General features: G+C 39.8%; 1 protein-coding gene across 1 annotated transcript; it reads left to right on the forward strand.

Annotated features, from left to right (window-relative positions):
• Positions 1 to 13,554: 13,554 nt before the first annotated feature.
• On the forward strand, positions 13,555 to 15,413 carry LOC104248856 (probable methyltransferase At1g29790). The gene has a single exon (XM_009805190.2). The coding sequence runs from the start codon at positions 13,700 to 13,702 to the stop codon at positions 14,960 to 14,962; it is 1,263 nt and encodes a 420-aa protein (XP_009803492.1). The 5' UTR covers positions 13,555 to 13,699; the 3' UTR covers positions 14,963 to 15,413.
• Positions 15,414 to 19,220: the final 3,807 nt, after the last annotated feature.

The following is a 19,220-nucleotide window of genomic DNA, read 5'->3' on the forward strand; positions in this document are numbered from 1 at the left end:
ATAACTTGAACGTTTTCTTCTTTTCATTTGTTATTCCGAATTCCTAGTTGTAAACGTTGTTGTCTTCCAATTTTCAAAAGAAAAAAAAATAAAAAAAAATCATCATTGCTTTCCTATTCTTTCTTTCGTCCTGATTTTATTACTTTTCCTCTTATCTTCCTTTTCAGTCCTAATAATGCGGCTTTAAATATGACATGCTTGCGGACTTCACGCCCAGGTCACAATGAGCTATTTAATTGCGAATTAATGAATCCAGAACCAGAATATGATGCGGAAGAGGCTTTTAGGGAGATAAACCGAGAGTTGGAATATTTCGAGAATAAACCTAAGCCGAATCTGAATGACACTGAACCGGTAAATTTAGGAACCCCGGAAGAAATCCGGGAGACCAAGATAAGCATTCACACGGACAAGAAAACGCGAGAGGCGATAATTCAACTTCTTCTTGAATTTAAAGACGTGTTTGCTTGGTCATATGATGACATGCCGGGACTAGGTGTCGATCTAGTGGTTCACAAATTGCCGATTCATCCTGATTGTCCTCCGGTTCAACAAAAGCAACGAAAGTTCAAAACCGAGGTCAGTGACAAAATTAAAGAGGAGATCACCAAGCAACTGAAAACAGGAGTGATCCGGGTAGTCCAATATACAACATGGTTGGCGAATGTGGTTCCAGTACCGAAAAAGGACGGGAAAACTCGAGTATGTGTAGATTACCGAGATCTGAACAGAGCAAGTCCTAAAGATAATTTCCCGCTGCCCAACATCCACATCCTCGTTGATAATTGCGCCAAGCACGAGATACAGTCTTTCGTAGATTGTTACGCTGGGTATCATCAGGTATTGATGGATGAAGAGGATGCCGAGAAAACTGCCTTCACCACGCCTTGGGGCACCTACTGTTATCGGGTCATGCCGTTTGGTTTAAAGAATGCTGGGGCTACTTACATGAGGGCCATGACCGCCATTTTCCATGACATGATGCATCAGGAAATAGAGGTGTACGTGGACGATGTAATAGTCAAGTCCAGGACACAGGATAATCACATCCAAGACTTGAGGAAATTCTTCGAGAGACTAAGGAAGTATGACTTGAAGCTAAATCCAGCAAAATGCGCTTTCGGAGTTCCGTCAGGTAAACTTTTGGGTTTCATCGTAAGCAGGAGAGGTATCGAGCTAGATCCGACTAAGATAAAATCTATCAAAGATCTACCTCCCCCAAGAACGAAGAAAGACGTGATGAGTCTTTTGGGCAGGCTGAACTACATCAGTCGGTTTATTGCCCAGCTGACGAGCACGTGTGAACCCATATTCAAGTTGTTAAGAAAAGATGCGGCGATTAAATGGACAACGGAGTGTCAAGAAGCCTTTGACAAAATCAAAGAGTACCTTTCGAATCCCCCAGTCTTGGTCCCTCCCGAACCAGGGAGGCCACTTTTCTTGTATCTGACAGTCTTGGAGAACTCCTTTGGCTGCGTCCTGGGGCAACACGACGTGACCGGGAAAAGGGAACAGGCGATCTACTACCTGAGCAAGAAATTCACCAGCTACGAGGCCAAATACACTCTGTTGGAGAAGACATGCTGCGCTCTCACATGGGTTGCTCAAAAGCTGAGGCATTATCTCCAAGCCCACACTACATTCCTCATAAGCAGGTTGGATCCCTTGAAATATATATTTCAGAAACCAATGCCTACTGGGAGACTGGCTAAATGGCAAATCTTGCTTACGGAGTTCGACATAGTTTATATCACTCGCACGGCAATGAAAGCCCAGGCGTTAGCAGATCATTTGGCCGAAAACCCGGTCGATGAGGAATACCAGCCATTGGATACCTATTTTCCAGATGAAGAGGTAAACACCGTAGAAGCGATCTCGGAGGAAGCTCATGTTTGGAAGATGTTCTTTGACGGAGCCGTGAATGCCAAGGGTATAGGGATCGGGGCAATTTTGATCTCACCTGCCGGTCAGCATTATCCCGCCACAGCTAGACTTCGTTTCTTCTGCACAAATAATACAGCTGAATATGAAGCCTGCATTATGGGCATACATATGGCAATCGATCAGGATGTCAAAGACTTACTGATTATGGGAGATTCTGACCTGATCATCCGGCAAGTTCAAGGCGAATGGGAAACTCGGGATGTCAAACTTATCCCATACCGACAACATGTGGAGGACCTCAGCAAGCGCTTTACCTCAATAGAATTCAGGTATATCCCGAGGTGTCACAATGAACTGGCAGATGCACTTGCTACTTTAGCTTCTATGCTACCCTACCCGGGCGACGCCCACGTCGATCCTTTGGAAATCCAAATCAAGGAAAGACACGGTTACTGCAGTGTAATCGAGGCGGGATCAAATACGCAGCCTTGGTACCATGACATCAAGAAATTCTTGAAGACACAAGAATACCCCGAGCATGCAACTGGAGATCAAAAGAGGACCATTAGGCGACATGCAAGTGGTTTCTTTTTGAGCAGTGAATTGTTATATAAGAGGACTCCGGACCTCAATCTCTTAAGATGTGTCGATATCGAGGAAGCGAGAAAGATCATGCACGAAGTACACGCAGGTGTGTGTGGACCTCACATGAACGGGTATGTCTTAGCGAAGAAGATCCTTAGAGCAGGTTATTACTGGATGACCATGGAAAAGGATTGCTTTAGCTTTGTCCGGAAGTGTCATCAGTGTCAGGTGCACGGTAATTTGATTCATGCACCTCCCACAGAACTGCATCCCATGTCCGCACCTTGGCCATTTGTCGCTTGGGGCATGGACGTCATTGGACCAATTGAACCAAAGGCTTCGAATGGACACAGGTTTATACTGGTTGCCATCGATTACTTCACAAAGTGGGTAGAGGCTGTCACTCTCAAGTCGGTCACCAAGAAAGCTGTAGTGGATTTTGTACACTCAAATCTTATCTGTCGCTTCGGTATTCCTGCGACTATCATTACAGATAATGCAGCAAACTTGAACAGTCACTTGATGGGAGATGTGTGCGAGCAATTCAAGATAACACACAGGAATTCCACTCCTTATCGGCCAAAAGCCAATGGTGCTGTAGAAGCTGCAAATAAAAACATCAAGAAGATTTTGAGGAAAACAATACAAAGTTCCCGACAGTGGCATGAGCAGTTACCTTTTGCGTTATTGGGGTATCGCACTACGGTGCGCACATCGGTGGGAGCGACTCCTTATCTTTTGGTTTATGGAACCGAGGCCGTAATACCGGCAGAGATAGAGATTCCTTCACTTCGAATCATTGTCGAAGCAGAAATCGAGGACAGCGAGTGGGTTAAGACTCGACTGGAGCAATTGACATTGATTGATGAAAAGCGGATGGCCGCAGTTTGTCATGGACAGTTATACCAGCGAAGGATGGCCCGCGCCTACAACAAGAAAGTCCGCCCCCGGAATTTCGAAGTAGGACAATTGGTACTGAGGCGTATTCTGCCGCATCATGAAGAAGCAAAAGGAAAGTTTTCCCCAAATTGGAAAGGCCCATACATCGTAAGGAAAATATTGCCAAGAGGAGCATTGTATTTAGGTGATATCGAAGGAAATGACCCTGACACAGCGGTGAATGCAGATGCAGTCAAGAGGTACTACGTCTAGATCATACTCCAAGTGGTCCTGACACGTTGAAAAGGGCGAAGGTGTTTATTCCCCACTACTCCCCAAACACTACCCAATTCTCGCTACCACCTTTTGAGCCGTTAAAAAAAAAAAAAAAAAAAAAAAAAAACAAACAAAACAAAACGTTGATTGAGGCCTGAACTACGTTTGACTTGATTCCGAAAGGATACGTAGGCAGCCTCTCCCTGAGGTTCAGTCACACCAACAACAAAATCCCATTCACCCTGAAATTGAAAACCGGGGCATGTCGGACACTTGAGAAGTTTAGTATCAGCTACCTCTCTTTACCAAGTACAAGCCTTCAAATCAATTACCAAAGATAGTGGGAAACCAATAAGCATCACAAATGGAAACCGGCACACCCTGAGTTGAGAGAAATAAAATGAGAGAGTCTCGGCGGTGAAAACCTTCGGGCACCACGAGGCGACGGGAGAAGAGAAACCAAAATGAGAGAGCTTGTTTAGTAAGAACTCGCAAAGAGTGCTATCAAGCGATGACAGGAAGAGAAATGAGAGAGGTCAGCCAGTGAAAACCCGCAAAGGGCGCTGTCGGCCGAAAAGGAATGACGCCACTCCAAGAAGGTCTCGGCGAAGTTCCACCGGTTTTGGAATCACAGATCTGTTCTGGTTCAGGAAAACGCAAGTTCATGGAAGGTCGGACGTCCAGTCCAAAGAGCATGTCATGTCATTTAAAGCCAGCGTTATCTTCCTCAGATAAGTCTTTCTCACCCCGAAAAGGGTATTCCTTTTCTGATTTGTTTTCCCCTGCTTTGTTTCTTTTCGAATCCCTTTTGTATTTTTACCCCGAGTTCAGAACACACCAGAAAGAGTAGGTGGCATGGTTTGTTTTCACGGAATCCCGTCTCATGAAGGAAAGCACCTCATCTCGTTGATATGATTACCCAAGCATGATGAATCATGACGTTTGATGGTGTTCCGGAGTAAAGGAAAAGAGAGAAATCTTGAAATCTTCCCCAGCAAGTCCACCTTCGGACAAATCCCCACAGAGTCTCCCCCTGTACAAATCTCAACAGAGTCTTGTACAATCTCCCACAGAATCTCCCCAAATCAAAAAAAAAAAAAAAAAAAAAAAGAAAAAGAAAAATGGAATCTCCCCAGCACATCCCAGCGAGTTCTTTTGTAGACATCCCCAACAGGCTTGCCCCAACAAATCCTGGAAATCCCACTTTGAAATAAATCCCCAGCATGCCCATTGTACAAAAATCCACACAAAGAATCCACTTTGTGAATATTCCCCACAGAGCTTCCCTTTGTACAAATCCCCACAAAATACCTCCAGTAAAATCCCCGTTGAGAACCCCCAAGCAAAACGGGACACAGAATCTTACGAGGCAAATCATCACAGAATCTGGAAATACAAGCCTGAGCGGTCTAAAGGGTTTCGGCATATGAATCAAATCAATGGCGGGACTTCACAACAGAAATGAAGACGCAACAAAGCAACCGGGAACGATCGAGGTCACCAAACCGACCGTCATTTCCGAACTAACAATTGTCCTTTGTCTGAAAAGTTGAAACAGGTGTAATCCAAGACAATCGTGCAAAGAGCAGGTGTCGCCCAAAGAAGAAGGTACATGGGTACAAGAAATATTTTGGCAATAAGGAATTCACTCGAAAGGTAAGTTTCCACGAAACTCCCTTGTATCCTCTACTAAAACAAAAAAAAATTCAAAAAAAGAGGTCGTTTAGTATTCTCGAACTTTGCCCCTAGCCAATCAGCATTAGGGTTTTAAACCCTAAACTGAATTTTCCTTTTAATCAGCATTAGGGTTTTAAACCCTAAACTGAATTTTCCTTTAGTCAGCATTAGGGTTTTAAACCCTAAACTGAACTTTTTCCTTTTAGCCAGCATTAGAGTTTTAAACTCTAAACTGAGCTTTTCCATGCAATCAGCATTAGGGTTTTAAACCCTAAACTGAATTTTCCTTTAGTCAGCATTAGGGTTTTAAACCCTAAACTGAACTTTTTCCTTTTAGCCAGCATTAGAGTTTTAAACTCTAAACTGAGCTTTTCCATGCAATCAGCATTAGGGTTTTAAACCCTGAACTGAATTTTCCTTTAGTCAGCATTAGGGTTTTAAACCCTAAACTGAACTTTTTCCTTTTAGCCAGCATTAGAGTTTTAAACTCTAAACTGAGCTTTTCCATGCAATCAGCATTAGGGTTTTAAACCCTAAACTGAATTTTCCTTTAGTCAGCATTAGGGTTTTAAACCCTAAACTGAACTTTTTCCTTTAGTCAGCATTAGGGTTTTAAACCCTAAACTGAACTTTTTCCTTTTAGCCAGCATTAGAGTTTTAAACTCTAAACTGAGCTTTTCCATGCAATCAGCATTAGGGTTTTAAACCCTAAACTGAATTTTCCTTTAGTCAGCATTAGGGTTTTAAACCCTAAACTGAACTTTTTCCTTTAGTCAGCATTAGGGTTTTAAACCCTAAACTGAACTTTTTCCTTTTAGCCAGCATTAGAGTTTTAAACTCTAAACTGAGCTTTTCCATGCAATCAGCATTAGGGTTTTAAACCCTAAACTGAATTTTCCTTTAGTCAGCATTAGGGTTTTAAACCCTAAACTGAACTTTTTCCTTTAGTCAGCATTAGGGTTTTAAATCCTAAACTGAACTTTTTCCTTTCAGCCAGCATTAGAGTTCTAAAACTCTAAACTGAGCTTTTCCAGCCAATCAGCATTAGGGTTTTAAACCCTAAACTGAATTTTCCTTTAGTCAGCATTAGGGTTTTAAACCCTAAACTGAACTTTTTTCTTTTAGCCAGCATTAGAGTTTTAAACTCTAAACTGAGCTTTTCCATGCAATCAGCATTAGGGTTTTAAACCCTAAACTGAATTTTCCTTTAGTCAGCATTAGGGTTTTAAACCCTAAACTGAACTTTTTCCTTTTAGCCAGCATTAGAGTTTTAAACTCTAAACTGAGCTTTTCCATGCAATCAGCATTAGGGTTTTAAACCCTGAACTGAATTTTCCTTTAGTCAGCATTAGGGTTTTAAACCCTAAACTGAACTTTTTCCTTTTAGCCAGCATTAGAGTTTTAAACTCTAAACTGAGCTTTTCCATGCAATCAGCATTAGGGTTTTAAACCCTAAACTGAATTTTCCTTTAGTCAGCATTAGGGTTTTAAACCCTAAACTGAACTTTTTCCTTTTAGCCAGCATTAGAGTTTTAAACTCTAAACTGAGCTTTTCCATGCAATCAACATTAGGGTTTTAAACCCTAAACTGAATTTTCCTTTAGTCAGCATTAGGGTTTTAAACCCTAAACTGAACTTTTTCCTTTTAGCCAGCATTAGAGTTTTAAACTCTAAACTGAGCTTTTCCATGCAATCAACATTAGGGTTTTAAACCCTAAACTGAATTTTCCTTTAGTCAGCATTAGGGTTTTAAACCCTAAACTGAACTTTTTCCTTTTAGCCAGCATTAGAGTTTTAAACTCTAAACTGAGCTTTTTCCGTGCAATCAGCATTAGGGTTTTTAACCCTGAACTGAATTTTCCTTTAGTCAGCATTAGGGTTTTAAACCCTAAACTGAACTTTTTCCTTTCAGCCAGCATTAGAGTTCTAAACTCTAAACTGAGCTTTTCCAGCCAATCAGCATTAGGGTTTTAAAACCCTAAACTGAATTTTCCTTTTAGTCAGCATTAGGGTTTTAAACCCTAAACTGAACTTTTTTCCTTTTAGGCAGCATTAGGGTTTTAAACCCTAAACTGAATTCTTCCTTTGTTCGGCGTTAGGGTTTTAAACCCTACACTGAACCTTTCCCCAGCTAGTCGATATTAGGGCTCCAACCCTGAACTGAGCACGCATATCCTCTTTCATCAATTTTATGAACTACCTAGTGAATAATTAACGAAATTTTCCTAGTGAAACTGGGGCAGAAAATTTCGTTCGTTTTTTTTCTCCCGCAGGTCTGACCTCGAGCCACATGAATCGAAATGACCCACGAGATGAATCCCAGTTCGGAATCAAAGAAGAAAAAGACAAAAAAGAGATATCCCGAGATATCAGAGTAAAGGGAAAGCAAATCGACTCCAACATTTGACTAAGGTCCTGACCTCTGCCGGTCACATTTTATTCGGTATCCCGGAGATTAAAAAACAAGTCGCCACAACTCGCAAGCATCAAGATTCAGATCAGAGTCTACAAGCAGAATCAGCTAAGACCCAAGATCAAGTCGTAAAAGAATCATAGATAGGAATCTTGTAACTAGCAGTTGACATGCATAAAAGTAGTTAGTTCAGTTTCCAATTTTCGCTTGGTTGTAATAAGGCGGTCAGTGACGTAGCAGTGACAACAGCAGCAGCAGTAGCGGCAAGCATTGCAGTCCCATGGTAGCCCCAGCTACCAAAACTTCTCGAACTACATTGACCTGATTCCTGTTTAGCCCAGGATATGTAGGAAATCTTTGAAGCAAGATTCGGTCAGATCTTTCAAAAAAAATGCTTCATACGGAGTGGTCTATAGGCAAAAATCGCTCATACACGCTCACTTGATCTTTGCACGAAAACCCTTCGTGTTTCCGAACAAAGAGGGGCAGCTGTGAGCACGTGATTTTTGCTTCACACGACAATCGCTCCAAAAAGAAATAAAAACAAATATAATTGGCCCTGCTGTACAATTTCGGATTTCTGTGCGGCACTTTGTTGATTTATTTAGGACTTTGGCCCATTTTTATTTACTTTATTAAAATAAAATTCAAAAAAATATATGTGTCCTGCATAATTCAAACCGTAACCCGGTCGTTAAATAGAAAATCGTGATTAGGCATTTTCGTCCGTGATTTTATTTGGTTTGACCTTACCTGTTTTGAAATATTTTAGTATGTGTGCAAATAATTGTATTTGAGTGTGTATTTAATTTTAATTTGATTTTTGGCTTAGTTTTGTTTTAAAATAAATAAGAAAAAAAAGAAGAAAAAAATAAAAAAAAAATAAAGAAAAGACCCCTTCCGGACTTGGGCCAATTTTAACAAAATTGGCCCAAACAAACAGCCCAAGACCCAGGCCTGCCCGGCCCAGGTCACCTGATGCCCAGGACGTCCAAACGACGTCGTTTGAGTCGTGCCTGATCTGGGCCGTTGATCTCAGAGTGATCAACGGCCAAGATCAATCCCCATAACCCATCAACAAACCCGACCCGTTTACACCCGGACCAAACCCAAACCCTCAACACTTGAAACGACACCGTTTCACTTAAGACCATCAGATCCAAACCGTAGATCTAGATTGATCTAACGGTTGAGATCAACCCACCCACTAACTATATAAGCCCAAATCCTTACCCTACCCCCCTATCCAATACCCCAGCCTCATCGTCTTCACCCAAACCCCCGAACCCTAGAGCCGCCCCTGCACACCTTCACCAAAAACCCGGCGGCCTGAACGCCGATGACCTCCACTTGAACACCATGGAACCTCCTCACCACCCTGAACATAGACCTATTAGCCGTTTGGTTCGAATCACCCCCCAGGTCCTCGAATCTTCATTTGAAGATTCGAGTCAAACTCGATCTACACGGTTTTACCCCAGCTTCACACCAGATACTCCCCAGACCCCCCTCGTGACCGAACCATACTTGGTTTGGTCCGAATCTGACCAGGGAAGCATGAATCCCAGATCTGAGTTCTGAGAACTTTGTAGTTCTTCATCGCTGGCCCATGCCAGTCCGAGCCAAAGAGATTAAGGTTTAATGGACCTTAATCAAAGTGTTTCTCATCTGAGAAACACTTCGATTAAAGTTCGTTCAGCCTTAAGAAAGGTCTGTCCAAATCCGGGTTCAAACTTTTTTAACTTTTCAAGTTTAAGGTGAGTCTGCTTTCTTTCCTTTATTTGTTTTAGTCCGTGTGATTTGTTTTAAAAGACTGTTCATATTTGTTTTAATTTTATCAACTTTTGTTTGTCCACTTTGTTTGAACCTCTGTGTTTGTCTAAATTCCCCCCCTCCTATTCTGATAAGGCATTGTGTATTTGTTCGTGCAAGTAGCTGATTTTCGAATTTGGACCGATTAATTGACTCCTCGAGTGTATTCCTGTTTAGTCAGTATAATGCGAACCATGTATCAATACTGTTTAAATGTTTGATTTTTGGCTACGATTGTGTATGTTATAACTAATATAGTCGAGTCGACAAATGTCGTCAATTAATTTCAGTAGTTCGAATGTTAACGATTGAACATTTTGCCTGCTGCAACTTTGTTTGAATCAAAAGTAAGAATCAAGTAGGGTCATTTATAGTTGTATTTGAATCTGAAAATAAAAGGATAGATTGTTAAGCTGCAATCTGAATTGAGGGCATGTGCACTTGTGCACAGCATGTGCATTGTGCACTTGTGCACAGCATGTGCATTGTGCACAGCCTGGTTCCTGCACAAAGGCCCCTTTTGAATTAAAAATAGTTTGACAGCATGTGCTGTCAAAGCACACCCCTGCTGCCCATGCTCTACTTTAGTTTAAGAAGTATTAAACCTCACTTAAAAGAGTAAGACTGTCAGGGAATATCATGGGGGGATTTTGTTAATACTTAAATAACTAATGGGAATCTGAAATGGAAATGCACATGGGAGGGACTGGGGTATTCTGAAAAAAGGCTGTTAAAAAAGATAGTTTTGAGGTTTATAAAAGGGGGGGAGATATACAGAAGAAGGGGAGGATATACAGACTGGATCTTGAAGGCTGTAAAAAGAAAAAACACAGACAGAGATATAGGGAGGGACAGAATTAGGAGAAGGAAAAAAAAAAGATAGAGAGAATCAGAACTGAAAAAGAAGAGAAAAGACAAACATTGTGAGGAATTTTTGAAAGAGAGAGTGGAAATACATACAGATATATACACAGAGACAGGAATAGATATAGGGAAGATAACACAGGAAAGAGGAACTGCATCTTTTCCTCTTTGTCTTGATTCTCATCTGGCCGGATTTCCCTGTTCCATATCATTTCTCCTAAGTTCTGTTTGAGATTTTTAGTTGTGTGTAGCATCAGTGCATCCCCAGATCTGTTTTTTTGCCTAAATTTTGATTCATATTACTGGGAACTTGCCACACCCTGTCATCTTTCATTGGTTCCAGCTGCATCTTGCACTGGGATTCTGCTTTCTATCTGGTTACCTGCTGTTGCTGCTGCTATTTGTTTTCCTGCTGCTGCTGACCTTCTGCTTCACTTCTTCTTTGCATTTCAGTATTCAGTGTTGTTCCAGGTACACATTTCAAATCCCACTTTGGTGTTAACTGTAACTGTTCAAAAGCACGAAATGAAAGGAGTTCTTAAAGAAGATTCAGATGTCTGTTTTGTACTGCTTGTGATACATTGATCTCTGTTGTATAAATTGTTTTAGTGTAATCCAGTAGTGAAAGATTAGCTAGACAATACTTAATCAAGTTTACCTTTTTGCATCTTAGTTTCTAGTTGTTTGCTAAGTACAAGATGTAATAGTATAATATATAGAAGGTGTGGATAATTAGCATAGAACTTTCAACTGGTTTCCATCAAATAATGACATGTATAAGATTAGAATATTTCCACCTACACAATAATATTCTGTGTTATTTTCTTTCCATCTATCAAGACCGTTAGGCAACATATGGGCACCTGTTCGAATCCCCATTGGTAACGATGTCTAGCATTCAATTTCCTTAACCTAGTTTAAATAAGTCTAGTTAAGCTCGATTCGAGGAAATGTTCGAATTACGTATTGCATTTCATCCATCTCCATATAGATTCTTTGTTCAACCAAAAATATTCCGTAAGGTACGGCGTCTTTTCATTTTTATAAGTGATTAGAAATTGATAGTGATCCGGTTTTTACATTTCAATTAGCATACATCTTTCCTTCTTCTATTTCTGGAAACGAAAACAATAAGAAATGTAGTCATTGTGGGCTTTATTTTAATGAGACGAGCCTCGCCAAATAAAAAAAATGCAAATTGCGGGGCCTTCAACTAATCATAATATTTAGAATTCGGGCTAGGCCGTTTAGTGAATCTCATGGCCTTCTCAGAAATCATAACGCGTTAGACCCTTTAGGCGCGGCTTAATTAAATCATATTCTTAAATTCGGGTGCACATGGATGTGACCCAAATCCAAATCTCAACGAAATCGAAATGTGTCGACGACCACGGGTGCATTGATTGTGACGTGGTTCGAGGTGCATTTTCATGACGTTGCAATCCTATAAAAATAAATGATAATAATAAAAGCGGTTTAAACTTAATAAAAGCACGTAAGTCATAATATGTATTTAAATCAGATATTTAGCCATTATAACAATTTAAGCGACCGTGCTAGAACCACGGGATTCGAGGGTGCCTAACACCTTCCCTCGGGTCAACAGAATTCCTTACTTAGAATTTCTGGTTCGCAGACTTCATTTGGAAAAGTCGAAAATTTCCTCGATTTGGGATTCAAGATAAACCGGTGACTTGGGACACCAAAAGCCAAACCTTTCCCAAGTGGCGACTCTGAATTAAATAAATAATCCCATTTCGAATATTGTCACTTAAATTGGAAAAACTCCACCCGCGCATTTAACCCTTCGGGGCGGGCGCGCAAAAAGGAGGTGTGACACCTATCATACAGTGGCAGACTACAACTGATAAATTTTTTTTATTTGAAATGCAGACCTACTGGGGGCAAGTGTTTTTGATACCTAAGAAGATTATACAACTAGTAAACTCTGTTTGTAGAACTTTTCTGTGGACAGGAAGTTATAGTCCTTCAAAGAGAGCTTTGATTTCCTGGGACAAAATATGCATGCCTGTATATACTGGAGGTTTAAATGTTATAAACTTTGAATGGTGGAACAAAGCAACACTGTGTAAGCTAATGTGGGCAGTACATTCAAAGAAGGATGCTCTCTGGATCAAATGGACACACTCAGTATATATAAAGAAGAAGGATTTCAAGATTATGCAGACTCCTACCCAAGATTGCTGGCTGGTAAGGAAGGTATTTGATGTTAGAGACTGGTACATAAATATTGAATCCTTTGCAAATATTAACAAGTTTTGCAGAAAGGGACAATTCAGTATACAAAAGATGTACACTCTATCAAGACCTCAGTATCCAAAGATTGGGTGGAAAGCCTTACTACTGGGAACAAGTATCCCTAGACACAAATTTATTACTATGGCTAGCTCTAAATCACACACTTACTACCGTGGATAGACTAGTAGCATGGGACATACAAGTTGACCTTGGATGTGTTTTATGTAAGAATGGAAAGAATGAAACTATGGCTTACTTGTACTTTGAATGTCAATACTCAAGGAGCATATGTGACACTCTGCTTAACTAGATAGGAGAGAAGCATCAGATTGGCTCATGGGAAGAGGAAGTCAAATGGCTGAGTGCAAGAACAAAAAACAGTCAAGCTTATGGTAGTATTCTGGCATTTTGTTTACAGTAGTAATATACCATATTTGGATAGAAAAGAACATGCGCAGATTCCAGGGAAAGTAGATTGATATGAAGAAGAAGATACGAGACATTGTCCTTCAATTACATATCAAAGGGCAGCAGAAGACAAAATGAAAGAAGTACTTAGAAAGAGTGAATAGTTTTCCTGTATGAAGTTTAGTGTAGTAGAGGAACTATTAAGTTTGTAAATGTTTTTTATAGTTATTTTGAATCTAACTCTTTAGTCCAAAGGAGTTAGAGGTGCTGTAAATTTCATTACTGGTTAAATAAAATTTGATATTTGACCAAATTTTTTTTTTTTTTTTTTTTACCAAAAACGTAAATAAACTTGAAAGTGATTATGAGCTGGTTTGCTTAGCCAAACACCCTGTTAATCTTGGCTACCCGTGAACGGCGGACCATCTCAGCACTAAGATTAACCACTCCACAAACCAACCGACAAGCATCAGATCACCAAAGTCACTGTCCTAAATTAAATTTCCCTTAGCTATACCCAAATTCAACTTTCCTTTCAACCCTTTTCTTCCCACTTGCTTACTTTTCAATGCTTAAGTAAGTACACTAGTAGCTTACTCCAACACTAAGACAAAAACACCCTCTTTTTTCTTACTCACAAAGATGGGATCTGTATCTCTGAAAATAGGTGATGGAACTGCCAGATTCAAGAGAGCTTCTTACTGTTCTTCAGCTCTAAATCTGCTTATGCTCTTCTCTGTAGTTACAACTAATCTTTTTGCTTTATATGCTTTTACTTCTTCACCCAAGAACCATCATAATGCTTCTCATCTACTTCTACATACTCACAAGAACATATCTTTGATCTCAGAACAAGTTTCTTTAATCCTCAGAGAGATTGATTCATCACAAAAGAAGTTAGCCCAAATGGAGAAAGAGCTTTTAGGATATGAAAGTATTGATCTTTCTAATTCCAAGATTGCAACTGAGCTGAGAACTTTCTTGCAACACCATTTACTTCCTTTGGGTAAAGATTCAAGAACTGGGATTACTGAAATGGTAGCTTCTGTCGGACATTCTTGTGTTAAATCTATGGATTTGCTGTCTCAGTTTATGAATTATAAGGTTAGTGGGCCCTGTCCTGATGATTGGAGTCTTGGTCAGAAGCTGATTCTTAGTGGTTGTGAGCCTTTGCCAAGAAGAAGGTGTTTTGCTAAGATTATTCCTAAGGTTGGTTTACAATCTTTTCCTGATTCACTTTATAAAAATTATAGTGATAAGATTTATAGTTGGAGTGGTCTCGGTTGCAAGAATTTAGCTTGTTTAAATGCTAAGAAGTTGAATAGGGATTGTGCTGGTTGTTTTGATATAGTTAATGGGTATGAGACTCAGAGATATGTTAAGGGTAGGGGAAAGAATGATTTCCTCATTAATGATGTGTTAGCAATGGGAAATGGTGGAATTAGCATCGGGTTCGATATTGGTGGAGGATCTGGTACTTTTGCTGCTAGAATGGCTGAGAAGAATGTGACTGTAGTTACTGCTACTTTGAATGTTGATGCACCGTTCAATGAATTCATTGCTGCTAGGGGTCTTTTTCCTTTGTATTTAAGTTTAGATCATCGATTCCCCTTTCATGATAATGCATTTGATTTGGTTCATGCGGGAAATGTATTGGATATTAGCGGCCGCCCTGAGAAATTGGAGTTTTTAATGTTTGATATTGATAGAGTTCTGAGGGCTGGAGGATTGTTTTGGTTGGATAATTTCTTGTGCACCAGCGAAGATAAGAGAAGCGCGCTAACTAGGTTAATTGAACGTTTTGGGTACAAAAAGCTCAAATGGGTTGTGGGTGAGAAGATCAATGGATCTGGAAAATCTGAGGTTTATTTGTCTGCTGTTCTGCAGAAACCAGTTAGAGTTTGATGGTATTGCACTTCTCTGTGATCGTCGGGGCATATAAATGGTGCTTCTAGGGGTAGATTTTCTCTTAGAGAAGTTATGCAAGTTCATCATTTGACATCTCATTAATTCCTTTTGCAACATAGAATAAGTGAATACAGTCATCTTCTTTACTCAACTGGTAATCAGCATCTGAAGGAGACTGTTTTGGCTTTATGGCAGGTATCAATATATCTACAATCTGTAATATTATTCACTTATCCTTGTAGTCAGCTAGATATTGAAAGATCCACTTGAGGTTAACGGGAAAATGAACATGGAATCTATTGGAATTGGCTTGAGCCGTCTGTATCAATTTTTTATTTGAGTTTACAGAAAAATGTTTTTTCCCAAATTTCGTTCACAGTCCAGAATTCCAGCTTCAGTTAAATTGTATTATTGGGATATAAATCCTCTCATCTTGTCCCTTGATTAATTCATTTGTTGCTGCCTTTCAACTAGTTATTATTTTCTGATAATCCGTTTTGATATAACTTGTGGTATGCAACTTAGAACAGATGTACTTTCTAAGATGCAATAATGAAATTTGTTTACCGGGAAAATCGTTTACATGTTGTAACAGTAGTTTTGGGGTTAAAGGCAAGTGAATCGAAGATGATCCAAAACCCTTCGTGAGCTAGTTTGATCCGTGTGAACCATTTGAAAGTTTAAGATAAAAAATTAAAAGAACAACAAGATAATGTTTGGGATATCAACAAAATAGAATAATCCACTTTTTGTATTGACAAGTGTTCTTTCTTCTAAGGATCATACATAGAGAGACCCAGAGAGAGAGAGAGAGAGAGCTTCTTGTGTTGTAATGGACGTGGTGCTTAGATTCATTGAAAAGTTAGCTATATAAAACAAGAACCTTTTTTGTGATAAGACCCTTCGACAGTGAAAAAAGGACTATTGAAAAGGCGTCTCTGGTTCAGCACGAAGCTCGATGATGGCTGATGTCAGAGAGTTGGTGAGAATGCGTTCCAGCTAGGGCGGGCGTCTGGATCAAAGGAAAAAGATCCGTTAGACCTGGTGCCATTGCGTCACTGGTCCACGATGTCCTTAATCACTTTGAGCCGGCACCGTTGCTTCGAGGAACTGGTTATCACAGTCTCGGAGCCCCTGGCCAAGGCCACCGACTACGTTACCATCAGTGCCGGACTTCCACTCTGCCCGGACTCCCACCCTTTTTGTACACCTGGCAGGTCTGGATTTTCACCTCATACAGAAATGGCTACAAATATTATACTAATAGAAAGTTGACTATTTGAATTCATTTTGAACTTTATTCCCAAGAAAGGTGTGAGAGGAGGACCCTCCAAGGATATTGACCGTCGTAGCAGTTACTTAGTTAGGTATTATTCTTTTTCTGCAAGTTAGCGTAATCCTCCAAAATGTACGCACCTCCAATTGTTGTTAGATTTTACAGTGTCTTGAGTACCGTCCATTGCCTAGGATTAGAGAATTATGAAGTTATCGCCTCTGGTTTGCTTTATCTATCAGTTGCGATACCAGGTACCTTTCTTATCGAAATCCTTAATTCATATCGATATTTACTGTAGTACATACAAAGGCTAGTTTTTGTTTATCTCATAAAAAGTGTCCAAATCATCATCGTCTAGGTTTGTTAGGAACACAGACAGCTCCATTCTCATCCTAATTGATTAGGAGGAAACATTAGACCCTTCTTTACTTTTTACCGAATGCTAGTAAAGGATACAGGGGAGATGGTAGAAGAGGCTTTCCGTGTCTCTTCTTTGAGTACGGAGGTATATTACAATTCAAACCATGATCTCGAATAAACAAAAGGGTCGATTCATTGTTAGCTTTGCCTTTTTCCTTCATCTGGGGTCCGGGTTGAGGCTAGGATGGGGTACTATAGGGGAAAAACTAAATAATCCTTGTAGCATTGTGCATAAAGTTAATTGAACATGTACCATAGGAGTGGTTTCCATGCACAGGGATTATTGCGCTTTAGCCTGAGGGTCATGTTTTCTTGTGTCTATTTTCAGAAGCTTACCAAATTACTTAAGTTACTGCAGGAATGTGCATACAAAGACTGCATTAAATATCTGCACTTTCTATTCTCTGGGATAGAACAACCAGAAGACAATTCCAATGGTGGTTTCAACTTTGAATTTACCTTTAGTGCATGAAGTGCAAAATCCTTGTACCTGGCTTCGAATTCTTGCATGACAAATGCTTCAAGCCGTTTTTAAGATGAGAAAATTGTGATCCTACTTCACAATCTTCACAGGAAATATAAGGCTTTGGCATGGCTACAATGAACTTGATTAGGCATGATCACACGTTTAATGTTCCCTCTCAAGCTGCTATGTGGAAAACCTGAGATAAATTCGAGTTCTTTTGCTGTTTTCTGAATATTGTTTGAGCATACAAATTTACACCACCGCTGCATAGCAGACATACACACAATTTACAACTACTTGCATTCCTATTATTATACACCAGTGGACTCCCTTTGTTATAATGAAGGTGATGTACCTATGGACCTTTTTTACTAGCAGGTACTAGCATTGCAGGGAGTCCAAAATCATCTTTTGCAGTAACCAGCATTGCAGGGATTACAGTATAAACACGGTGCTAATTCACTTTTGAAGTTAATTTGTTGGACATGATGTTTTTGTTTCTTTTTCAGAGGGAGAAGTCAGAAGTGGGAATAAGCATTTCTAAGTTTCACAACACATTGGAGTACATAGTCCTTTCTGAAGCTTATTTTTACAACTGAAATCTTCTAGGATTCTTGGAGGGAGGGATGCCGAGGGTCTATTGGAAACAACGTTTCTACCCCAGGGTAGGGGTAAGGTCTGCGTACACACTACCCTCTCCAGACCCCACTAGTGGGATTATACTGAAATCTTCTAGGATTCCTTTTCATGAATTGGACTAAGAAAATGCCCTATCCAACAGAAGTGACTGATTGTTGCTTCTTCTCTTCTACCTTCCCGGTTTGAAAATCAGTAAGAAAATGAAGTCAATAGGATAAATATCCAACTAGCCATCAGCAGTACTTTTGCAAATAGATTTAAATTAGTAGTAGGCACAATTAGCTAGCAAAGAGGTTTAGCCATACCCACAAGTGGGGTCTGAAAATGATAGGGTAGTGTGTACGCATACCTTAGCCCTACCTTGTGAAGATAGAGGGACTGTTTTCGATAGACCCTCAACTCAAGGATAGAAGAAAAAGAAGCTCACTCTTTCTCAGTCACTCACTCCCAAATAGGTAATAATTTCAAAAGGTTACAATGTAGGGAGAGGTGATGATTTCAGAATAGATAAAACTAAATCAAATCCTAAGAAATCAACAAAATAGGAAATTTACCTATATTGGTGGGCGATTAAAGGTACTATGTGGAATAGTTAAAATGTGCACAAATAAATAAATAAAACAAAAACATAAAAAAGTTTTCAATTGTATCAACAACATGATCCTTGCGGGATCCTTATAACTTAACTTACACTTTATCCAATGTGTTACATATTTATCTATCATATCATTCATCGAAAAACTAAGCTTACATGTATGAATTTTTCTACATTTAAGCACGCGAATGCTCGCTTTACCTTCGTCATTGCTAGGGGTGGCAAAATGGTAAAAAGAAAACAGTTAACCACCCATATTATCCACTAAAAAATGGGTTGGATAATGAACTTTTTAGAAACGGGTCAAATATGGATAATAACCATATTATCCATTTAGAAAATGGATAACCAATGGATCTAACTTTTATATTTGTAAAGCCTCAAATTGAGGGTTTCTTAAGTTAGGGAGACTAAGAATTCTCCCAAAAGTGATTATATGCAAGAAGTCATGGATAATATGGTTACCCATATTATCCGCCGGTTAATCCGTTAAATATGGGCCGAGTCGGATAATTTACCCGTTTTTTCTTTACATGTTTTCGACCCGACCCGACCCGCCAATTTGCCACTCCTAGTCGTTGCTATAAATAAAATTAATTCACCGCCTTTGCACAAAAATAATTGAAGGGTAATTTCCTTAACTAACTCAAGAGCTTCCGAGCTACATGTTGAATCATCATAAAAAATAAAGAGGATAAGTAATACGAGTTTGAAGACGGCAAAATGATTCGAGGCTGTTCATTTCATTGCTGTTCCAGGACTACCAATCGGCCATCTCATTCTTTCCTTTCGCCCTGTCCGGTGAGATTTCACTTCTAGAATGAAGTGAAGAGATAGGACGAAAAATGTTGACAATGCC

Source organism: Nicotiana sylvestris, chromosome 8 (assembly GCF_000393655.2).
Source record: "Nicotiana sylvestris chromosome 8, ASM39365v2, whole genome shotgun sequence".
Taxonomy (NCBI): domain Eukaryota; kingdom Viridiplantae; phylum Streptophyta; class Magnoliopsida; order Solanales; family Solanaceae; genus Nicotiana; species Nicotiana sylvestris.